The sequence below is a fragment of the Plodia interpunctella genome, chromosome 19, assembly GCF_027563975.2.
Source record: "Plodia interpunctella isolate USDA-ARS_2022_Savannah chromosome 19, ilPloInte3.2, whole genome shotgun sequence".
NCBI lineage: Eukaryota > Metazoa > Arthropoda > Insecta > Lepidoptera > Pyralidae > Plodia > Plodia interpunctella.
Window position 1 is genome coordinate 5,906,527 of NC_071312.1, and position 24,981 is coordinate 5,931,507.

At 34.9% G+C, this 24,981-nt stretch overlaps 4 protein-coding genes across 9 annotated transcripts; 2 read left to right on the forward strand and 2 right to left on the reverse strand.

Moving 5' to 3' along the window:
* Positions 1–1,716: 1,716 nt before the first annotated feature.
* On the reverse strand, positions 1,717–11,676 carry LOC128678313 (uncharacterized). Of its 2 annotated transcripts, none has more exons than XM_053759765.1 (6): positions 11,537–11,676; positions 10,810–10,939; positions 4,872–5,051; positions 3,362–3,441; positions 2,414–2,552; positions 1,717–1,954 (listed from the first exon to the last, which is right to left on the reverse strand). In XM_053759765.1, the coding sequence occupies exons 4-6, from the start codon at positions 3,431–3,433 to the stop codon at positions 1,872–1,874; spliced, it is 294 nt and encodes a 97-aa protein (XP_053615740.1). In that variant the 5' UTR covers positions 3,434–3,441; positions 4,872–5,051; positions 10,810–10,939; positions 11,537–11,676; the 3' UTR covers positions 1,717–1,871. The 2 variants fall into 2 exon arrangements, with proteins under 2 accessions (XP_053615740.1, XP_053615739.1); XM_053759764.1 differs by having other exon boundaries at positions 4,842–5,051.
* LOC128678311 (uncharacterized) lies at positions 7,212–18,434 on the forward strand. Of its 4 annotated transcripts, XM_053759757.2 has the most exons (6): positions 7,215–7,434; positions 7,611–7,669; positions 14,576–14,702; positions 16,483–16,571; positions 16,968–17,136; positions 18,194–18,434. In XM_053759757.2, exons 1-6 carry the CDS (start codon positions 7,404–7,406, stop codon positions 18,406–18,408), a joined length of 690 nt encoding a protein of 229 aa, XP_053615732.1. In that variant the 5' UTR covers positions 7,215–7,403; the 3' UTR covers positions 18,409–18,434. The 4 variants fall into 4 exon arrangements, with proteins under 4 accessions (XP_053615736.1, XP_053615732.1, XP_053615735.1 ...); XM_053759761.2 differs by lacking the exon at positions 16,968–17,136 and having other exon boundaries at positions 7,212–7,434; XM_053759760.2 differs by lacking the exons at positions 14,576–14,702; positions 16,483–16,571; positions 16,968–17,136; positions 18,194–18,434 and adding exons at positions 8,401–8,527; positions 9,555–9,691; positions 10,287–10,640 and having other exon boundaries at positions 7,227–7,434.
* Positions 18,435–18,880: 446 nt separating this feature from the next.
* LOC128678312 (uncharacterized) lies at positions 18,881–20,918 on the forward strand. 2 transcript variants are annotated; one of them, XM_053759763.1, is made up of 4 exons: positions 18,881–19,016; positions 19,634–19,680; positions 20,033–20,219; positions 20,524–20,649. In XM_053759763.1, exons 1-4 carry the CDS (start codon positions 18,989–18,991, stop codon positions 20,550–20,552), a joined length of 291 nt encoding a protein of 96 aa, XP_053615738.1. In that variant the 5' UTR covers positions 18,881–18,988; the 3' UTR covers positions 20,553–20,649. The 2 variants fall into 2 exon arrangements, with proteins under 2 accessions (XP_053615738.1, XP_053615737.1); XM_053759762.2 differs by lacking the exon at positions 20,524–20,649 and adding an exon at positions 20,659–20,918 and having other exon boundaries at positions 18,882–19,016.
* A 20-nt stretch (positions 20,919–20,938) lies between these two features.
* On the reverse strand, positions 20,939–24,253 carry LOC128678310 (uncharacterized). Its single transcript, XM_053759756.1, has 6 exons — positions 24,090–24,253; positions 23,365–23,756; positions 22,681–22,807; positions 22,290–22,444; positions 21,728–21,908; positions 20,939–21,108 (listed from the first exon to the last, which is right to left on the reverse strand). The coding sequence occupies exons 1-6, from the start codon at positions 24,118–24,120 to the stop codon at positions 21,038–21,040; spliced, it is 957 nt and encodes a 318-aa protein (XP_053615731.1). The 5' UTR covers positions 24,121–24,253; the 3' UTR covers positions 20,939–21,037.
* Positions 24,254–24,981: the final 728 nt, after the last annotated feature.

A 24,981-nucleotide genomic window follows, 5' to 3' on the forward strand; every position in this document is an offset into this window, starting at 1 on the left:
ATCAAAGTGAATCCAGCGATGAAGAACAAGTTACTTATTTAAATTTTCCCGTTGTTTTCAACGACTTTTTTTATCCTATACATATATTGTAATCTAAAATTAATTTTGTAAATTTGATTTCCAGAATTTACGGTCGGTTAAGTTAGATATACCTAATTTCTGTGAACGGACAAAACAAAGTTTATACCTAAGTATTCGATCAGTGGTTACAGTTACAGTTTAGAAATTATCGCGTTTTTACTATTCAATAACTGCTCTTTTAATTAATAGTTAGAAATTATCCAATATCGTAAACAACAATTGTACTTTTAAAAATTATTTTTTGTATAAATACTTACCAATCGAGTTTTATCTCCGATCAAATGACTATCAACACGATGAATTAAAATAATAAAAAGTAGGTTTTCAAGTAAGCAAGTATTGACTTTCATCTTGGTAAGGTTTGCCATCAACTGATTGGCGAATGTTGAAAATCATAGAATGTTTTTCCAATACATGGGTCTTCTAAGTAGTGTTAGGTTCTAGGAAATCACGTTGTAACGAGTATGTTGGATACACAATAGGTGAACTAGACAGCGCATGGATAAGCATTTCAAAAACATCAGTAAATATGGGTTTCACCGTCATAGGGAGACGCACGACTGAAATACCGCCAATGAACAACATGATTGAATCTTTTCTTCTCAGTAGAAGGAATTATCCAAAAAATCAGTTACGAATATTTTTCGAAAGAACTAATGAAATGAATAAATTATAGGTAGGCAGTGGGCATTACGTGGTCGAATAAGTACCATTTTAGAACAGTTATGCCGAGAGGATATTTATTTTATTCCGAAAAATGTGTTTTCTAGGTTACAGCCCCTGCCATACGGTGCCGGAGCCTAGAGTATACGTTTATATACGTTTATCAACTTCGTACGGTCTTTTTAATTCTTAGTTGTCAGACCAATGGCTCGCATATCATCGTTGACGACATCCAAGCCTTCTTGTGTTTGACGGTTCTGCCAGAAAATGTAAATAAGTTTGTATCATGTTTAACGTGATTTTATTTCGACGCATTCTGATTGGCTGTGCCATTTAGATAATTCATTTTTTCCTGGATCCAAGTCATGCCATACGATGTGATAATGTTGATTGATTTATTAACCGTTACAAGATCTAATCTGGTGGCTTATTGCTAGGCAACTAAAACCGTGCAAAGAAATTGAAAAAGTAATATTTCCAACATGAATACTTATAAATCAAACATCTTAATTTCTCTGGGGATTTCGAAGTTAGAACTCTTGGCTATTTGGAGATGAACTATTTATAGTTTTCATCGAAGTTTAATTTATATAAGATTTTTTTTTATATCATTAACTTACACTGCGTTCCAGGACCAAAAAGAGCACATTTTTGGTACAATTGGGACTAACTGCGCTTAGGCCCCTAAGCGCAGTTAAAACATGTATAAAAAAACATCTATTCCCATTCTGTACCTATTATTTTTCATTCCTAAATGTGCTTACTTCAAATTTCAACATAATAGTAGGTTTTAATTATTTTTTCAGGATTGTACAGTCAACGACACATTAACCTAACTAAATTAATTGGCAATTCGCCCGTTTATTTTTTAAGAGTATTATCCTTATAGAGTAGCCTCGGTAGCTAATGTCTATGTAGGGCTATGATACCTAATGAAATGTAGTATTTGCTGCAGTCAATAAAACTCTTACAGGATTATAACATTTTATTAATGACCGTAACATGACAAAAATCAAACATGTCTATCACTACGATAAATAACAAATAATATATTATATTTTATTGCCATGATAGTGTGTTACTGTAATGAAGAATATTTAAAGATTTAAATAATATTTATTTATATATTAATCGTCGTAATAACTGTTGGTGGGTCGACGAGACACACTCAGCTGGGACTTGTCCTCTGGACATCCTGTTTGTTTGTAATCTGTAATAACATCAAAATAATAAAAATGCAATCATCGAAAAAATGGTGATGAAATGCCGCATGGTTCTACCCTAGAATAGGACAACTACATATCCTTAGTGGACGTCGTACAAGGTGACTAACAAACAAAGACAGATCTACAAAATGTTACGATCCTGTAAGGATAAATTAAGATTATCTGTTTAAATGTGAGTTGCCACATTGTATCCAAATGAGAGGAGAAAGAGAACAAATATAGTTAACAAAGACATTGCGGGAACCCGCGAAGTCGCCCGCGTGGCTAACCCCGCAAATCTGAATCCTAGTATGTGTACAGTCCACAGTACATCAACCTACCTATATTCATAGCAAACTCGCCGCTATTACCACGCCATAGAAGTCCATGCTGGGTAACTAGATGTGCTGTTGACTGTACATAATTGTGTTTAGGAATGAGTTGTAAGTTTCTGGAGGTCATACTTCTCCTCCTGATGCAGTTGAAGTCGAACATATCGCAGAGGTCGCGGAAGCCCATGAGGTCGCCCGCGTGGCTCACGCCGCAGATCGGCACGCGGTCGTGGTTGCACACTTTGGCCATGCTGCACCATTTCGCCCCCATCTGAAATCAGTTGCGAGTATAGCCTCCCATGTTGGTCTGGAAGCGAGGAAATACATAGTTTGCGCCAGTGCCTCTCTTCCCGCGCATACTGTACAATTCCATTAAGGGCTGTAAACTGGAGATTATTTTCATAGGCGATAGGCATACGATTACTATTGAACCTGTGGCGTTTGAGTTTCGCAACTCTTGGCTCTGTCTACGCCGTAAAGGGGGGTGATATAACCCATACTAATATTACACATGCGAAAGTCTGTCTGTCTATTCGTCTGTTCCGCTTTTACGGCTTTTGATAACATTTGGTTTATATATAGTTAAAGGCTCCCGTTCAAATATAGGGTAGACTTTCAGGGTTCAATTGACTGGGGGTGAAAGTTTGTGTTCTGCTTTCGCAGAATAACTTATGCGGGCGAAGCCGCGGGAAAAAGCTAGTGTATTTATAATTCATACCAACGAACTAGAAGTTATAACAGTTAATTAAATAGTAATAATAAATGGACTGATTTGAGATTTATTGTGGAGTATAAATAGCTCTGGCGCTCTCTGGTTTTGTAGATCAAGATCCACTGAAGTCATAGAGCCAGTATAGTAATTCCTTAAAAATGATGGATGAAACCCTTTTCTTGAAATCAAGAAATATTAGGAAAACATGACAAATGAGTTAATATGTATTTTTCTCCAAAAATAGCCGTGACTTCTATTGTTGGACTTTATATTAGTTTTCTGAACACAAATTTGGAACCCAAAAGAAAGGACCTCATTTCTTTCCTTTACCAAAAGATTTGAGGTTCTGTAGGAGGACTTCGTCTTACCTTGCGTCCCATAGCGATGTCTTCGTTGTCCCTCTCGAGGGGAGGCCCATGCGCGGCCACCATGGCTGCCATTATCAGTACTGGAAATATAAAAGTTTGAAAGCTGGGTACAGGGTTATTTTTAAAACACCAGCAATTTGGAAATCTAATACCATACATCGATGTTTGTTCGAAGAGGTTCGAGTGTTTTGTTTTCGAATTTTATTTATTTAGAACTAGTTTTTACCTGCGGCTTCGCCCGCGTAAATTTTCCACGGGAACAGATATTTTTCCGGGATGAAAGGTACCCTATGTCCATCTCAATACTTCAAACTGTATGCAAAATTTCAAGACTTACTTTCGCATTTATAATATTAGTTAGGATTCACAGCGATATTAGCGTTGTTCGCAAATATAAATAAATAAAGAGAACCATGCTATCCACTACAAATCCAAAACAAAAAAAATTATAATGTATACTAGCACTAATTTCTATCCAAGTCTATCATTAAAGAAATCCTTTAAGTATAATAACATTTATCACTTAATAAAGAATTGCTTTTTAAATAGATTTCAATTTAAGCTTTTATATTGATTTGGAATTTTGTTGTAAATTTTCGGTGCCATACATACTTTGCTATTACCGAGTAAAGCAGTTTTTGATGGGTGCATGCATAATCGATAGATATCTCAATGATTCCTCAATACAACATCAGCTAGACGAGGGAATAAATGAGCATTGGTTTTCACAAATGTTGCTACCTCAAGTATGTAAAGTGACGGAAGTGTAAGAATTTTGTGTTCTTTAAAAAAAGGCTGACAACTATCAGTGCTTTGGAGTCTAAACATTGCGCGAATACAGCGTTTTTGCATTTTAAAAGCTATATCCTTATCCGTCGAATTGCCCCAAAAAAATATTCCATATCTAAGTATTGATTCCACTAAACCATGATAAGCTGTAAGAAGCGCTTTTATGTTTAATTCGTAGCGTAGGTACCTTACGATGGATATTCTAATGAGTATTAATTTTTTTATAATTAGCATCATTTTTTATTTCTATTACAGTCATTTTCCTCAATTATTATAAAAATACCAAAATTGTTTTATTGAAATAAGCTACCTAATTAAAAAATCGGATAGTCATTACAACAAAATTATTTTTTAATATATATTATTTAATAAATTATTGAAATAATTAGGAAACAAGGAATTTTTTAAGTGTGTTTTAAATATATGTGCGAAAAATAGTAAATAAACGTGTTATTATGTCAACAATAAACACTTTTTAAATGGTTTTGTTATGCATGTCCAATAGATCAACAAACAAGAAAAAAAACATTACATGTCACACTGACCGTTTCATCTATCTCTCTGCTAAATTTCATCCAATCTGCCTAGTAGTTTTTGTTATTATAAAGTATCGATATACTTATTGTATTATGTTTCATACAACTTAACGGTTTTTATTCTCATTGACGAGGAATCAAGGAAGGCCACATACCTGATAACATTTTGGACATCTTGAACTTACCAGTTGCAAGCAGCTACTGATGACTGGAGCATATGCCGTCCCTCTATGTTTACAAAGCTTGTCTATTGTCTATAGTATTGTCTATGTTTCCTGTTGCTCGGCTATCCAGAAAGCGATAGGTTTGTAAACATCACAGGGGAGGTACATGCGCGCATTTCCTGGATTTGACTGGTATAAATTCTGAAAACCATCAATATTGTTTTGGAAAATCAAATGAAACAGTTTATTCAGTAATTAGACTTCACAGGCATGCCTTTTTTTCAGACTTTTTCCATGTCAAATTTTATATTATAAAGTGATTTCTCAAAAAGGTACAAACTGCTGTCATTTCGAAACAACCACTGCTGTGAAGAAACTCATTTAACTAGTATTGGACTTATCATATTATTTTGTACACATTTTTTTTCTAATAGTACATAATAAAGTACATGCTCAACGAGGATACAAAATCTTGAACTTTCGTTCGACGACGTATATCCGACATATACGTCGTCGAACGAAAGTTCAAGACGTGGGTGGTCTCCAGAGTCGCGACATTAAAATGGAATTGGGCTGGGCACCTAGCTAGAAGGAATGATGGAAGATGGAGTGAAGCTGTAACTGAGTGGTACCCCAGAACTGGAAAACGGAGCGTAGGACATCCGGCAGCTAGATGGGTCGACGATGTAAAGGAAATTGCTGGCAACAACTGGGATGGCTCAGGACAGAGATGGTTGGCGGAGACGTAAGGAGGCCTATACCCAGCAGTGGGTTACGGGGGGATGCAGATGACGATGATACAAAATACATGTTATGATTATGATCGAGTGTTGATAAATAAATATAAATATAAAATACGATGATAACGAGAAAATTCATTAATAAAAGCTGAGCTTTAGATCATGTACTGTAAAGTATCAGAAAAGATATTATTTTTTCACGCCGCCCCTGGGCTTCGCGGCGTCACAGCCCCGAATGAAACCTGAATATGCAGAGATGAGGTAGAGAAGGTTAGAAACAATATTTATACAAAACTTGAGTTGATTTTCATACCTCTAACTGACACTGTAATTTATTTTTAAGGGGAATTTATCAAAGAAATTGGATGGTCAATCTATTAACCTCCATTCACATAGAATTACCGTGTAGATAGGCCATTTGGTTTTCATATACTTACTTAAATAATAAATATATACGGACAACTCAGAGCGGATAACAGATTGAGTTAGCTCCAAAGTAAGTTCGAAACTTGTGTTATGGGATATTAACTCAACTATACTATATTCCATAACATATACATATAAACATCTAAGACCCAGGCCAATGTGAAAAAGATCATTCTCCATCTTGACCTGACCTGGGATTGAACCCGGGACCTCCATCCAGTCCGGCAAGATGACCATTAAGCCACGGAGGTTCTCACTGATGGTAGATGGTAGTGATGGTAGTGAAGGAAAACATCGCAAGGAAACTCCACATTAACTGACTGTTTAGATCCGTTAGATGGCCGTCATGATAGCCAGTCCCTTTAATCTCGCATTAGTGTGTAACAAAACACCATACTCGATAAAATACAAACTATAAGGGTGTTGTCACAAGGCGTATTAAACTTTATTGTGTTTCTTTCACGACAAACTCATCTCATCAATTTTTCTAAAAATTGTAAATAATTTAAACTCATGTTTTTGCAAATAAATTATCTTACGTCTATGTTTATATTAAAAATATTCTGCGATGATTGTACCTATGTAGTTAACTTTGAGTGGATTTTGATTATCTGAGCGATATATTTCAGCGGGAACACGCTGAAATTCTTCGTTGTAACGTCTTGAAACTAGGGACCACTTAAAAAAAATGAATGAAGATTTGCCCATTATTCAATGATAATAAAAATTGTGATAAAAGTCATCCTAACCCTTTCCAACCATCTTAACCCTTTTGGGAATGATGTTGTTGCCTATGAAGACTTTCAGTCCTTGTCTGCCACAATATTCTCGTTAAGATATCGAGTGGTTCTATTCTAATGCCGCTTACATACTCAAACAGACGTCGACGCGAATGCAAGAGTATCTCGTAGTTTGTATGAGAGCTTTTATTTACCGTAAAGAAGAACCAGCAATGTATGCCAAATCTGGCAAAGTTCGGCGTACTGTTTCTTGATAATGTACAGCACACAATGCAATGTAAAACATAATGTATAACACACGATGCAAATAGAATCAATACAATGATCTAGGCTTTATGTAAACAAATATAATCGTAAAGAACTATTTAATATCAAACCTTTTAAACGTAAACAATTCTATTGTAAAATTTACATATGTTTAATGTTTGCATTCTTCTCAATGAATGTTTTTGTTTCGCAATTACATTTGATCTATCCATCTTACCCAGAAGGACTGGCTAGGATAACTCTATAGTCTTAAATGTACTTCGCTGTTAGGCAGTTGTCTTTAAATAAATTAATATTTTTTAAAAATCTTTTGCTGACAGTCCATTGCATACAATATATATACATTATTGTAAATTTTATTAAAATTTTAAAACTATAAAATGCAGTTGTGTTTGCTAAATGTCATTTTAGGTAAGTATTTAGTTTATTTTTTTCATAAGATTGAAAATTTTATTTAATTATTTGCTTCATCCATTCAACATCAATAGGAATTTTATGAGGAGATTACTATGAAATAGATTATTTCAAGAAATTAATGTATTCTTGGAATAATACTTAACATTTATATGATATTTTTTAATTCTCAGGTTTTATTTTATTAGCAGTTATTGATTGCAACAAACCTCCGACAACTGGTATAGCCAATGCAAGTATAATATTCTGAAATACATATTTTAATGCAATACAAGTATTATATGCAATACAAGTACTTAAATATAGAATTACATTGCAGCTATTTCTTTACACACATATTTGTAACTTCCATTCATGGATTTAGTAAGTACTTCGTAACGAGTACCTACTAATTCCATGCTTCCATTCAATTTGTCACACTAACACTTACATTATACATTTCCTTGATGACAAATTGACTCATGGCAAATCCATAAACACGGTCCCGAAAAACAAAATCATGTAGGTAACGTGACGTAAATGGGAGTACGGTAACTTTACAACGATTGGTCGGTGGCGAGATGATCCAACGTGATTCGTATTGAAAAGTGAGTTCATTTCGTATTGAAAATTTGCACAAAACACAGCGACAATACGGGTGTAGTTGTTAAATCATGTCAGATGCCTTTGGGAAACTTGAAAAAAATCACCTCATTTTTGTCTATATCACACTCGAAAAGAAGTATTTGGTATATTTGGTTATACATTTTGTCTATGTGTCTGTGTAAAATAAGCAAATTAAAGGTTCTCTTCCAGCCATTTCATTATTTTCCCTCTGTTTTGAGGGAAAATAATGAAAAAAAATAGTGAAAGTTCAACGATGATTACGCAAACATTTTTAAAGATTTTTATTTCCGGCGTTTCTTCGCGTAAATAATACTTAGTGTATGAAGGATTTTTGATTTTAGTTATGACATGTTTCAGTATTGCTATCAGGCAAAAGATTGCACGCACGATCACAAGCAAAAGTGCGGGATTAATAAAAAAAAGAAATTAAGAAGATTCCACGATGCCTGCTCAATGCTGAGATTCAACTGTAGATTTCATGACAGTAAGTGATTTTATTTTGAGGTGTTTATCTGTCTGTTAATCTTGAATTAACTAGATTGTTCTGTTAATTCAGATCTAATTGGAATGTTCGCTCCTCTCGCGCTCCTAAAATATAATAATAATTAATTTTCGGACATTGTTTGGGTCACGGGAAAGCGATGGATAAGACTGGCATAGGACTATTGGAAGTGGCGCGCAAAAAGGGAGACTTTAGCAGTCGGATGATGTACCTAGTCTGAAAATGATTTATTTTATTTAGTTAAGAAATTTATTGCACAAATATTGTACAAAAGGTGGACTTAATATGGCTTTCTCTACCAGTCAACCATTAGACCGAACAGAGATAGCAAGGAGGTGCCATAAAGTGCAACTAAACAAAGGAAAAAATAAATTAAAAGAAAATTTACTCTTATTTTTAAAATAAGATAAAAAAAATATGTATATAATAAATACATCGACGATAATTGAATGATGAAGATAATTAGATTTAAAAAATATGTAACTTTTTCCATTTCCGAATTATATAGTGTTGTTACTTATTACATTAACCAATGTTGTGTTATTCATGTTTCGTTTTCTCACTCATGAAAATCTTCCGGTTGATGAATAAGATTTACTTGTTTTGGTGAAACGCTATGGAGTGGAAACTTTGGATATTTCAATTTATTTTTGATTCGTGGTGTTCCTGTGGTGGTGTCGCTATGCTCATAAACATTATAGTTTTTTGAGCTAATTTGATAGAGGTCTGTTAGATATAAAACATTGTATTGCTGTCATATGTAAAAGAAAAATATATTGCTTTAAAACTTAATAACTACCAAATGCTACGATATAACGCTTTCACAGAACAACGAATTAACGTTTTAGTTTTGTCTGTCTCATTATGTTATTTTAGTACTTATACATTTAACTGTAATTTGTTTTCGTTTTAATGTTTAGTTGTATGTAAATAACAAAAAAAACGAAGTTTAATAAAATTTATTCAATTTCCCTCTTTGACTTGAAATTTATCTATAATATTGTTTCAGACTACACTGTGACAAAAATGGTTGCGTGTAAGGGTTTGCCGCCCTTTAAAAAGAAACTATTGCAGCCCAGGGAAAAGGTTATAACATCTCTAGGTTATTACCCGAAGCTTCATGTGCGTGGCGGCATAGACACAACTGTCAGTACTGTACGTTATTTTCATTGTCCTGTCTGTATGTATATGTTAGGATCATGCAATTTGTACGTTACGATTCGTAATTTTCTTCTTAATATTGCCTAGAGGGCTTAGTGTCGGTTTGGATTTCACTTCTCACCATCGAATCAATTCGAAGTGAGACACAGCGAGCCAATCACATTGCAGTGTGGATGTCGTTGCGTCACAATGGCGCAATGTGATTGGTTCGCTCACTACGAATCGACTAGATGGTGAGATGTAAATCGCAAGATGGGTTCATGCCGTTTGCGTCCAGTTTTAAACTCAGCTCCTTATCTCACTAAAACACACTAAATTAAATCGATTTTCATACCAATTTGAATTTACAATTACGTATTACATCAAGTTCAAGTTACTTTAATTCATTTATTATTTATAACGTCAGTCGGAGCGACTAAAATGTTCATACTTTTGGGGAGTGTAGACATTTTCCGTTACCTTGGGAACGGTAATTAATTAACGGTAATTCTTACCGTTCGTTTTACGCATGTACGAAGTAAACTTGCATGCTAGTTTTTTATAATTATTATTGAAATAAACTAATAAAGTTCCCTTTCAGACGACACTACACCCACTTGGTCTAACACAAGTTATCACAAAGATGTGGTGCTGGATAGGAAGGCACTGTCACGTGACAAATAACGTGATCTGTGGCAGGGACAGTCGGATGGTCCATATGGTATTTCAGAGCAACTGCTCTATGGCAAAATTCAACTGCGATATGGGTTTCGGTAAGTTTTAAGAAACGGTAAGTATCAAAATATCATGTAAAATGTTTTTTTTTATGTGTATGTGTCATTAAAGATCGTGGAAGGTCCAGGTTTTAGTATCTAGTCCTACCGAGTAGTCTTACTACCGAAAGTCGGACTACCGAAAATTAACTTCCTATACCAAACAATCTATAATTTACTCATATTTATTAGATTTACGACTTCAATTTTGCGGCTCCTTCAGGAAGGCTCTTTGAAATTTTCGGGGAGAACAAAATCAAGGAAAAACTACTTTTATCCAGCTTCTTACTCAGCCGTTAAGCGTCGGAGCCCAGAGTCCACTTCTACAAACTACGACGAAACAGTACTTACTCTCTGTATATTGACACATGTACTCCAAGAGGTCACATTTGTCCAAGAACCAGCGCACTTGCCTCGTGCGAGGGTTCAGACCACAGCGCCTTCGGCCGTCGTGTCGGCAAAACTGCGCTTTGTAACATATCTGTTGAAAATTTATAAGGATTTTAGGATCGGTTGCAGTTTTAAAAAAGTAAACCATCTTTTATTATAGAGACCAATCATTACTTTCGGCGTTTACAGAGTTTGTCGCTTTGAGATTAAATAAATAAATAAATTATAAATAATGTATGAACAAATCACACAGATTGAGCTAGCCCCAAAGTAAGTTCGAGACTTGTGTTATGGGATACTAACTCAACAATATTATATTTTATAACAAACACATATATAGATAAACATCCAAGACCCGTTGAGATTCGTTCATTCGAGACAAAATTTGATGTGAGAAAATCTATTTTCCAGAGAAGTTTGGAATTTGGCCATTAAAATTTGTAAAAATTAATTCAGAAAGTAAAATTGTTTAATTTAAAGTAGTATTTTAATTTTGCATTTTATTGGTTGCATCACATAGAAGATAAGACACTCTCCTTTCTCTGCCTTGATAAAAAGGTTTTCCTATAAGTTAAGTTCCCACACCTGGTTCATATCAAACCTGGAACCTATCGATCATAGGACCACCGCATTTTCTTTCAGATTTTAATTGAAAACAATTAAGTAGGTATATTAATTAAGTACTTACACTTTTGCATTCAATTGAAGAAATTAATGATATCGAAAATAGGAAAATGCATATAAAATACGAGGGGAACATAAAATAGTATGCAACAGTGTTTAATAAAAACTGAAAGGTACAAAACAATAAATTTAAATCTAAGTTAGTAAAGTCATAATACTGAGTGTATTATGACTCAATAGTTATCGTAAAAGAGTTTGGGAAATTTCGAAATATAATATCATGGCAAAAAAATTGCATGGTTTTAGAGTGTATGTAATATTTTTATGAGTATTTCTTAGAATTGTGTCGTTTGTAATATAACTGAAAAATGCGCTGGTGGATTTCTATAGCGCTCATAGGTTTGACATTTAATACATACAGTTTATTGAAATACACCAGTCTGCTTTAAATTTAATTGAAACTGTAATAATATTTAATTATATTTCAGGAATAATATTACATGGAGCTGACAGTCAAATGAAGAAGAAAAGAAAACAGACGTCCCATGTTAGTAATTTTTAAGTTAATTTACGTCGTTTTGTGGTGTATGGTTCTAATTCTTCATTAATAAGAATACTTCTCCTGTCGTGGATGTGAGGCTACTAAGAGATAATATACTTGATAGCTGACGCAAAAACAGCACCCCGAAGGAATTTGGATGGTGGCCGGTCGTGAAAGTGAATTCACAGTCCGGTCGGGGAGCCGAGCCGAGAATTTAACCGGGTGCACAAATGGTCACCAATACCAAAACTGCCAAATTTCATCAAAACTGGTTGACTTGTTTTTATAAAAAAAATATCTTAATTAAAGGCGTGTATGAATGTTAAAAATACATTATGTAAATATTACGATTAACATTTGTACGCAATTATTACGTAACGTTAAACATTTACGTTAGTTTTCGTTTTAATTTATTAATCTTATATTATTCGTCGATTATGAATTACATAGGTACATGTTTTAAAATGTTTTATCGGTTTAGATAAATAATAGTGCTACAAATCAATCACAAAGTACTTAAGAAGATAAGTACAATATTTAATTTCTAAATTGAGTTTAATAAAATAACAGAACATTTTAAAATAAATATCCGATAAATACATACAAAGGAACAAACTTAGCCACGTGATTGCGGTGTCGCTGCTGTTGAATAAAAACAAGAATATAACTTTTCGTCCCAATTTTGTCCGCCGGGTTATCCTTGCCATTCTTATCTTTTAAAGGAAAATAGTCATTAATTGTAAATGAAAATACGGGTCGGCTACGTGTGAATATCAACGGGAAAGTCTGCTCTAGTTTAAGTCTTATAGATTTCCGTCGATAATCACACGTGAGTGTGCATTTTTATTCTCACGTTAGTTTTAATTGATCAATATTTTGTAGGCTTGCTACGAAGCTAAAATCTGCATACACAATGGCGAGGAGAAGTGTGGTATTTCCCAGGATGGACAGTTGCGGCGGTTCTTGGACTCCTGCGATATTGTCGAATATAATTGCTTGAATAATGCATGTAGGTATTCTGCACTACGTCTGTCTATATAAGTATAATAGAAAATAAATACGGGCGTTATGTCCTCTTGGCTTTCAACACTGCGAGCTCATCAACCAATCTTGATCATTTAATGTTGTATTTATTGCAGTGACAAAAAATGTAGTTCGTTAAAAATCCGTCTTCCACTTTTTCTAGACAGACTGTATTAAAAAACTAGATTATTTGTTGCAATTTAAAAATCTAATGATGTAATAGTATTTTCTTTAATTTGTAATTAGTTTTTTTGCTAACAACTTTATGTCACCCAAACCTGTAGGTAGGGGTGTTTAAAAGTCACCCTCTATGGCATTTTAGATTATTTTTAATTTTGACATTCCTATTTGCCTGCACGAAATAAAGAAAATTTGCAAAACGAATTACTAGATATATAAAATACTAACACATTCCTATTTGCCTGCACAAATAATGAAAAATATATTTTTAAGTATTTCTTTATGTTGTTTCTATAAGAAAATTTGCAAAGCTAATTATGTATCTATTTCCAGGGTATGTTAAAACCACAGCGTCTAATTGTCGAGACCTTCCTCCGCTTGACAAGAATGAAACTTATGCGTGACACTCCTGGAGATTCTACATTAATTTCGTGTGCAAATAAATCAATTACCAATGAAGCACTGTTTAATTTAACTAACTATTTTTTATTTACGGATTTTTATTCTTATCTTATCTATGTATTTTTATTTCATGTGCGTAATTAATAATTCATGTCGGTAACTAGGTTTAGGTACTTTCTTATATTTTTCAAATGTTAAGGTAATAAGATGCTTCCTCGTCAACCAAAAAGTGCTGGCTTGATATCGGGAGTATATTCTTGCCAATGGGAAGATGTGCAAAGTGGAGGAAAAAATAGTAATACGAATGTAACGTCCTATATTAAGTAAGAATATAGGTAGACTAGAGTCTGTTAAAAAAGTGAAAATATTAAATGATGCCGTTATCTCCTATTGGCTGGCAACACTGGGTGTTTATCAACCAATCTAGACCGTTCTATTTGGTATAGCAATGTTAAAAAAATGTAATTCGTCAATAAATTTTTTTCTTCACTTTTATGACAGACTGCATGCGCTTAGCTGAAAGAGCGAGAGACATAAACCTTCTTTTCGGAAATCAGTTCAAATATTGGTTTTCTTCTTTTCGAGTATATAGTGTTTAAATAATACTGGTGTATAAGTAGGTAATATGAGATTTTCAAGTCGTCAAAAGGCATCGAACATGACTTTACACTACTAAACACACAACACAACACATATGTAGCCGTCTAAGTCAAAAGGGACCTTATGGCACCCAGCACTTACGCCATTATTGCCATTGTTTTGTATTCAAACAACGGCAATAAAATCCTATAAGTGACAGCCGCCATAAGGTCCCTTTTGATTTGGACAGCCATATATAAGTAGGTATAACACTGATCGGAATAGTCAACCAACATTTGCATTTAAATATTTACTTTCATGAAACTAAGTAAAGATACCTTACCATTCAGCAGTTGGTTATATGAATTTTTTTTTCAGTATTGTTTTAAATCAGAAACGTGCACCCACAGCCAAAAAGAGAAGTGTGGAAGGAACAGGAGGGGTATGGTCAAAAGGTTTAGAGACACATGTGATATGATCAAATTTAATTGTGCTAAACGGCAGGGTATGTATAATGATAGTGAAACTCGTGACCAGCCCCGTGTAGTCTCATAGTGAATGCACTATGAGACTACACGGGGCTGGTCACGAGTATGGCCAATTGGTGAAACATTCATAAAAAACTTTATGGACTAATCTTAAGATCAATCCACTCTTTATTAGTACAGTCGCGTAAATATAACATCACGTTTCTTTCACTCTTATAAAGGTGAGTGGCACCAGTCAGCTTTGACATTGACTTTAACCGCGCCGTTGACGTTTATACAAAATGGCGATCTTTGCGCTTTTCTGCGCAGGTTCAAATTAACTTGACGTTAGCTTTAATCTGCGGAAATGCGAAATATGCAAATTGACTGGTGAATCTCCATTGTTGGTAAAGAGTGCATACAATACAATATTTTTTATTTATTCATTTCAATTTTAAAGGTACATTTAAAAAGTTAACAATAGGTGGACTTAATGCCTTCTTAAGGTAATAAGGCTCCTTAATAGGCATTCTCTTTTAAAATGATGTATAAAATAAAAGAACATATCTACTTTGGGTCACCATTAGTGTACAATTTTAGATTACTTCAGAGTTTTGCCGAAGTACTGTGAGCACCTCCCACGCTTCCCCAAGAAAAGACTATCCCAACCGTGGGAGTTGTTCCCCAGACATTACACTACACCACTTAGTGCCAGAGGTCGCCGTTTTTAAGTCTGAAAGGAAAATATATAAATTAATCTAATCGAGTGTTTTCTTTCACTTTTGCCTATATACTATACTAACACACTACCTATCACGCTACTGAATAATAAAGATTTTCGAAGTCATGTTGATGACGGTCTAACTGAATGCCGGCCATAGACTACAGGCAAACAGTTCGACAAATTATAGCGATGTCAATTTATATTGCTGGTTCTTTCGCGTCGGCATTTGCCCGAATTCGCCAATTGTGTATAGCTGGCATTAAGTTTAAAAGCCGGCACAGCTTTACTGACACTTTGTTGAGGGCAGATCATCTGCAGCCGTCGCCAATTGTTGACAGTAACCGACGGCTTTAGTCAACTCATCCCGTCCAAACTTCTACAATAGGATGATTCGTTCAGACTCATTAAACAAGATTTTCACACTGATAAAGTCGAGTAAGTATAGTATAATAACTAAAAAAGTTTAGGCTAAATACTGAAGCCTACAAAATAAGTCTAGGATTTTCGTAAAGAGTTTTAAATAATTTTTGCTTAAGCAACTCATCCTATGGTCTAAATTTGGATTGGGCCGAGTTGACTCAAGAACCTCGTGGCATTATTGGATACCGACGATGCATCACCTGTCACCGACGAATTGTCCGTTGTTGTGATGACTGCAACGGACAATTCGTAAAGTGCTGAGGTCGTATTTGTTTGCTATCGATATTACTCTATCCAGTACCTACTCGCAGTGAAACGCAACTAACCAATCATAATGCGTCATTGTGACGCGATGACTACAACAACGCACACGCGATTGGTTAGCTGCTTCTCAGTGCGAATCGACTCAAGACACCAGCTTAATTTCTGCTGAGCCCAGAATCAGTTCCAATACCTCAAAAACCCTGTCGCAACATAGTGACACTATCTGACATAAGACATACTATAATCACATAATCTAATAGTGGAAACATATGTATAACAAACTGCCAACTGTTAGGTACACACAACACATCAATATAATAACTTAAAATAAATCCCTAGTGCTCGTAGATTAGGTTAGTTTAAGTATTATAAGTTAATTGATTTAAGAAAAATATTTATTTTTCTTTTAGTTTTTACAACAGTGAACATGGACCAATGCAAAAATGTGCCATACGACGATACTGTCATCAAATCTGAATACCGGTCACTGCGCAAAATTGTGAGTATACGCTATACGGATCGGAAAATATTCGTAAAAACGAAAAGTGTTATAATCATATGTATTTCTGTGTCTATTATAGCGTCAAACCATTACTAAAGATATAGAATAAATCAAGTGCGATAGTATATTGCTCAGAGAGAGCTTCGTACCATGATTATGTACAGACAACAGTATATCAAGTTACCCTACATGAACCTCTATGGCGCGGTAATAGCGCCGAGTTTGCAATGAATTTGGGTAGATTGATGTATGCTGTACGACACATTCAACTTCAACTCAAAGTAGGTGTAAGTACGGAACCTAAAACGCCTTACCTTACACAGTTCACCATCTCAATAATATAGTATCTGATGGTGTTTTCTTTTTGTAACCATTCAATAATTTTGATTTTAGACTGATACACCCAATCGAATGCATGCTATGAACAGTTTCTGGTGCAATAAATCTAAGGAATGTTCAAAAAACACTAAGTTAATCTGCACAATAGGTAAAAGTAAGGACGACTATAGAATTTTTGTGAGTAACTGCGCCTTGTTCAGGCATAACTGCCTGTCCGAACGACGTAAGTTTTATGTTACATTAGATGCCCGTCCCGGCTTCGCTCGGGTAAAACATAACGTAGATTTAAACCTTCATCAAGAATCACACTATCAATTGGTGAAAACCACATGAAATGTGTGCAGCTGTTTTTGAGTTTATCGCGAAGAGACAGACAGACACGGCGTAGGACTTGTTTTATAACATGTAAGGATAAGGATACGTACCAACCATTACTAATCGACACTAGTGGCTCTGTATGCTGTAGACCTCGCGATACAGAAATACGAAAGTATTTTTGGCGAAGCTGAATTGGAGACCACACTCGCTTCGCTTGCTCGGTCAATAAAAGAGAAAATCATTCACTCACTCGTCAGGAAATTAAATTAAGATGAAATTTGGAAGATTGTGACTAAGAAACATCTGCTAAGAAAAGATTGTTGGAAATTCCATGTCTAACGAGGTAAACGCGAGTGAAGCTGTGAGCAAAAGCTAGTTAATCATAACTGAGTTGTTTTTATAAACGTATTATTTTTTGGTGGGATTGCATCATCAATTTTGACGTTAACTTTAACGTGTGTAGAAAAACGAAAAAAACGCAATTTTGTCTAAACGTCAGTTGCGCGTCGGTTAAAATCAACGTCAAATTTGACGGTGGAACTCACCCTAAAGCTAGGCTTCCACTAAAGCTATTTTGTGTAGAGCACAGGTTATTTATTTGGATTTAGAATAAACAATAAAAGAAAAGTTCATCTGATCTTTGTCTTTGGAAGTCGGCAATTTAAATTTTTGACTTAGACAATAAGTCATTTATATCATCCTATGTGACACAGATATACAAACATTACACTGTGCTTCATGGATTAAATATTTTTCAATTTGAGAACAAAAAATAGCATGCCTTGTAGGTAGTAGAGTTACAGCCTAATTTTCAAGGTGTAAGGGTTTATATTCAACACAGAACCTGTGCTTCATAGTATAACAGCTGAAAAAGAAACAGAAAACCCGTGAGGATAAGAGGGAGAAAGAAACATACATGTGAAAATAAATTGAATAAAAATCTTGTAATGTATTTTTTGTAGATTACATTGAGACCGGCATTGGAATCACAAGCTGTTTGAGATTAATCAAATACAAATTGCCAAAAGATTTGCAAGATATTCTTGATTCGACAAAAACTACAAAAGCTAAAACTGTTAAACGCACTAGGAAGATCTCAACCAGCCCTAAACATAAATCAACGAAAAAATATAGCCCGTATATTGACTTGACGCCATTTATTGATTTAACTATTTAGATGAAAAATTGGTAAATAAAAAATAATTAATCTATAATGTTGTTTCCTTTATTGAACTGTTATAACTGGCGACCTGCTCCGGCTTTGTCAATTTAAATTCTCGAAAGTTGGAGAATAAATTGCCTAAATAACATTTAAAACTGTATCAAAATACGTTGCGTGATCAAAAAGAAGAAAGTTTAGGAACTGGTAGACGTGAAGGGCGACTTTGTTTTATACCGTGTAGCACCATAATCAAGTGACTAGCTTCTGCCCGCGACTCCACCTACAGCAAAAAGCCTATATCACTATCCAGCTCACCAAAAATAACAAACAAATTAAACCACGAAAACTCGTTGTGGGTATGATTATTATCCGACTGTAAGGAAACGTGCGATGCGATCAATGATTTATGTATATTTTGATCTTGCTAAAGTAGTTATACACGTACCTATTATGAATGCTTTTTGCCTGGGATATCACTTATAGTGAAATAGCCTATAAAATGCACAAACAATTAACCATAGTTAATAAAAATCAACCAACCGCTTAATCGTCTTAATAATGTCTTGTTCAGCTTTAATGTTTTTAAAAATGTTGCATGATGAAATATATTAGCGTTGCTGTGGGTGAGAATTTTAATCCTCTATTTTCTATCTCTCTAAATCCTCCTGATCAACAGATATTTGAAAAATATTTGCATCGGTTCAGCCGTTTAAGTCTTTGTGGAAAGGATGCCAGTTTAAAATTTTGAAGACACGCTGTGCATGAGGAGGCCTCCTGGTGGTGACTTGCTTTGGGCGATCTGGACGACGCTCAACAAACTGAAAACTCAACTAGGCCGTTGAAAAGACAATCTATTCATTCATACACTCAACTTGTGAGAGTGTGGTGCCTCTCCTTAAAATATGAATTACATTTTCGCATGCCCCGTCTGTTCAGGTGTTAACCTACATCCAGGGTGATCCAATGTGGATTTCCGATGAGGTTGAGGCCATAGTGCAGCAGTCTTTGAAAATATAAAATGTAATCGTTCAAGAGAGATTTGCTACACGCAAAAAAGAAGAAGCCGTTTGAGAGTCTACAACAGACATCGGTGACAACTCGCGCAAGAGTTCCATATATACCTAATTTATTATTTATTGGGGTTTTAACAGCACTCGCGTATTTGATAATAAACATCTAAACGGGGCTTATTAGTTATTTTTGACAAGTAGATTTATCATAAATTTGACTCTGTTTACAGGTATTTTGGTTCTGTGTATTCCTCATTATTGTTCCGATAATGAAGACGTAAGTAGCGCCGTGATTTCTGTCTTAGAATAGGACCACTCCACACCCTCCCCTGGATGTCGCATAAAGCGACTAAGACATAATTACAAAGCCTTGACAGATAAAAAGTAACAGCAGCATTCCCAGAGAAGCTTGAACGGAAGGAAGGAACCTAATACGACAACTTTATGAAATTCTTAATTAAAGGAAAAGTAAACCTCGAAGGGTATTCATGGATCAGTTGAAAGAAAAGGCAAGGGTCATGTGTATAGGGAGGTAACATCGATGACAGAAGATAGATGTAAATGAAGGCAGCTCAACCGATAAGAACAACATTCTTAAGTGGTCGATGATGATACTAACCTATTTTCAGGAATCAAAATTGTCAAGATACGAGTTGAAAGTAAAAAGATTTAGCAAATATCAGTGTTACAAACTCGAGCATTGCAATAAGCAAGTTAATGTGCACAAAGTCTGCGGCAGAGATGTGATTACGAAGAATGCGAGAATGTTCGAGAACTTGTGCATGCTGTATAAATATAACTGCGAAAATAAATCGTGTAAGTTCAATCAATTCGATTCTGGCACGACAGGGACCAATACTGTTTAAATGAGTTTCTTTCGGCACATGTTCACAGCAGTGGTCGTTCCGAAATTGCAATAGTTTGTAGCCTTTTGAGAAATTACTATATAATTTGAATTTTGACGTGAAAAAGTGCTTTTGAAGGTTCATTTCCGATGTTGATTTGGGGGTATTTGATGCACAAAATTCAAGTAAGTTCCCTCATAGAGATCCGAACATGGGTGGACCATCAGGTTACGTGTGCATTATATTCCAAACTAAAGATGTATTCCAAATTTCAGATAATTTGGACGCGAATATACTAAACTGAAACTAGCAAGATTTCACCCACACGAATTAACATACTAACAGGGCATAAAAAAGCATAGTATGTGACATGTATAAAAACATCTTACGATTAAGTAAATTTTTTTCAGGGTATTTTCTTTATAATATAACAAAATGCGATAGTAAGGAATCATTTATTAATTTCCATAAGAATTCTTCGTTTTGGCAAAGTGAACTTGATTTTGAAATACCTGGATTAGACTTGCCGGGCGGAGACGAAAAGAAAAACAGTATGAATTGGCCGGGCGGAGACGGAAAAAATAAGATGACAAATTCCGAAAAACCAGCAGATGCTGACAATAGTAAAGAAAAGTTTTTCCAACTCATTCCCGGACTAGCAATGGAATGACAACCAAGCAAACCACAATATGATCTCCACAAATTGTCTTTAATGTTTAATAACAATAATAAAAATATGATATGAAAAAATGATTTATCTGTAAAACCAAAAAACGTAGCTGTAGGTATTCATGATCTCGCCACATTGTTTTTGAGTGGTGGTAAATTTCGACAGTTGGCCGCCGCTGTTTTTATGAAACCTAGAAAAAAAAAAATACAAGATTTTAATAAACGTCCTCATGAAAAGAGACAAAAATATGTTCTTGCTTCATGTATCCTGTCCTTGAAGCCTTGACTGTTGATAGTATATGGCAAAGACAGTTTACGTCAAGTAGGCGAATCACAGCTGAATATTTAAAAGCAAATGTTACACGTAGGGATTGTTTTAGCGGAGCCTGGGCTTCTGGATAGCGCAGCCGAGAATGATATCGAGACACGCTCAATAGAGAATATAAAGTATTCTTTCTCATCGCCGCATGTTCCCACTTGCGTTCGGGAAGCCCGCAATCAGTTAAAAAAAACATTACAATTTTGAAGATTCAGCTGTGATTCTACATACATTTACATTGCAACCGGTCTGAGGTTAGGTAAGTGGCCTCTCCCTCTTTGGAAATACTATTGTTGCCTATCAGCTATCTAAGATTGACCCTCAGAAAGATATGGAATTATCCTATCTCTAAATCGAGTGGAGAGGCAGTTTTAATAATTTAAAATAATTGTAAACGTGTTTTATATTTGTGGTCTATAGAAACCTGAAATAAATGAATATTATTATTATTATTTATTTATTTATTAGAAGTATTAAAAAGAAATACATACGTGCATTATTCCGGCAATTATATTCGAAAAGATCGCAGGAGGATGCAAATAGCTTCAATTCTCCTTTTGGCGAGATTGCGCATTGATTCACTCCGTTGTGCTTGCAGGTCTTGGAGTCGAAGCAGGACCGGAGGATATCTGATAACCAGACCCACATTTTTTCCAGTCCAGCCGGAGATTTCTGAAATATATTTAAATTGAAAAAGGAACTCATAACATCACATAACATCTTTCTAAAAAATTATATGTTACAATGCATTTCCCATACTCATTTATTGAGACGATCCGTTTTGAATAGTCTCACCATTTCAACTAGTTCGACATGTTTAGCAACATTCCATCAATATTTATTAATAAATAAATAAATATCAATCATGTGAACTCGGACTCGATTTTCGTGAACATTGCATAGAAAGTATGAGTGCTTTTATTTACCACAATGAAAAACCAGCAATGTATACCGAATCCGTCAAAGCTTTGCAAACTGTTTGACTACTGTGTGGACCCGGCATAAGATCTTAGCATAGAGGTAGAATGGGAGAGATAGGTATGATCGACTCACCGTAGTTGTTACGTAATTACCAACGTAAGCTTGTGGATAGTTAAATTTAGTAGTTGTGGTGATGGGGAAGGACCTAACCCAAGGTTGGATTTTCTTCTTGATCTTTTTAAGATTAGGTAGTGTCTTACATTTAGTCATGGCTGTGTTGATGAAATCTGAAAAAATATTAATTTTGAATTATTTATGAATCACTAGCATTTGCCAGCGGCTTGCTGCCTGCGCGGCGTGATAAAAAGTAAAACATCCTTCTCCGTACTTTAAACTATGTGTATGCAAAAATTCAAGAAGGTTATGGTTAAATCGTGATGAAGTACAACAACCTCAACAGCTGAGGAAGTAAACGTGTAAATGTTTAGATGAGAGAGTGATATAAAATATTAAAACAACTTACTATCCCGATAATTACAGTTGTATTTCATCATATCGCAAAAATCGCGGAATCTTTTGTATCTCCTTTTTTTGTTCATACCGCACACTTGTTTGCGATTGTACGTGCAGTTTTTTGCATAAAAACAATACTGAAACATACAAAAAATTACTGAGCACTTCATTCAAATATAAGTTTTCTCAAGCACTGTCTATCAATCACATAACGTTGATAAAACTCGATACACAAAATTAAATTAAAATTAATTATTTAACACCTGACTTCGAAGTTGTTGTCATACTCTCAACTGCTAGAAAAGAGTTGATGGTTTCCAAACGAGTGAACATACATTTTCCAAATATAGTTAAGAACTCTCCCGAATAAATTATCTTTAAAAAAAAACTATCAAAATCGGTTCAGTTGTTTGGCTGCTAAACGGACAGGTATACAGATACGCAGACAAGTTAATCCAATAAAAAAATGATACTAAAATTTCCTTATTGATTTTTGAAAGTTTCCCATTTTGATCGTCAGGTTGACCCACACAATGACATAATATATGCGCATGCGCCACACAAAATTCATATTGTTCGACAAACTTTGTCCTTATCCCGCATTCATGCCATAAAAGGGCCAAAGGCCCAAATTGCAAAAAGATTGATTGAGTAGGCAAATTGTGATGAACAAACAAATACTTTCTTTACTCACTTTGGCAATTGTAGTATTAGTTGGAAACGGGATCGTGTGTATTATACTTGCATTAGCAATTCCCATATTTGATGTTTTTCTGGCAACATCGCCTGGTTTCCTGCCATTATTCGGTGGATATATGGCAGTATCGGGCGGGTATTTGGCGGTATTGGGTGGATGTTTGGCAGTACTGGGTGGTTGTTTAGGGGTATTGGGTGTGTGTTTGGCGGTATTGGGTGGGTGTCTGGCGGTATTGGGTGGGTGTCTGACGGTATCAGATGGGCATCTGGCAGTGTTGATTGGGTATTTCGCAGTATTGGGCGGGTATTTGGAGGTATTGGGTGGGTATCTGACATTATTGGCAGTATTCGGTGGGTTCCCACAAACAACAGATACTAACAAAACAAAGCCTGAAGAAAAAAACAGTGTATAAATTATTTTGATATAAAAAAAAATAAAAATAAAGTTATCTAACGTATAGAATTTTATTCGGTCAATTCACATTTCGAATTCGCGGTTAGTAGAAAAAAAGAAAAAAGTTCTTTCTTAACATATTATAAAGCAAAGTCTTCTGCCGCGTCTGTCTGTTCACGATAAACTCAAAAACTACTGCTCATGGATTTTCATGTGGTTTTAACCAGTACTTAGTGTGATTCCTGAGGAAGGTTTAGATTTATATATTGTAGTTTTTCCGAGCAAAATCGAGACGGGGCGCTAGTTATATAATAAAACAATTAACTTACTTAGAAGAGCGATAAACAACCACCACTGCATTTTGCAATTTTATTATCTACATTAAAATTATCGCTAATACACTTTCTTCTATAACAGTAGATTTTAATAAAATATTACTTATTTTTTATTAACTGTCAAAGTTTAAAGACAGTTTTGCGTAACTGCGCTTCAATCGTCTTTCTGAATTACATTTAAAACTATAATTCTTTCATGAAATAAACCGGTCAAGTGCGAGTCGGATTCGCGCACCGAGGCCCGTACAGCTTGCAGATATGGATAAAATCTACAAGTTGCTCGGATTGTATATAAAAATACTCTCGTAAATTTTCTATGAAACTACAAATACTCGTAATACATTTTATCATTAAGTAAAAGTCGGAACGGGACTAAGGAGAAAGACGAGAATGGGAGTATGGGAGTTGTATGAGAGTTTAGGCATTAATTCCTTTGTAAAATGCAAAATATGCGTTATAAATGATCATATCTTTTAATTTATCTTCTTCTTCGTCTACTGTATGAAATGATGTCTGTACATTTGTGGTCGGGTCTCCTCGTACATTTGCGCCAGAGGTATTCCAGCTTGTCTGGGGATTGAGTCTGTTTTTGTGAATCTCTTTTTCCAAGGTGCTTATCCACGTGGCTGGTGGTCTGCCTAAACGTTTGAGTTTATCAGGGTGATTGAGGGTTATCGCAAATCTCTTTTGATTTTATATGAGATTCAAATATTTGACGTAAATAATTTATTTAAACAATTTTTTTCTGCGCATTCCTGAGAAAAAGAGCTTCACATGCGGAAGAATATGCAGAAGTTATCTTATAAGGTTATTAACTTAGGTACAAGTTAACAAATAATAAATTCAAATTATATTCAAAACCTAATACTAAAAAAGAATATGTTAC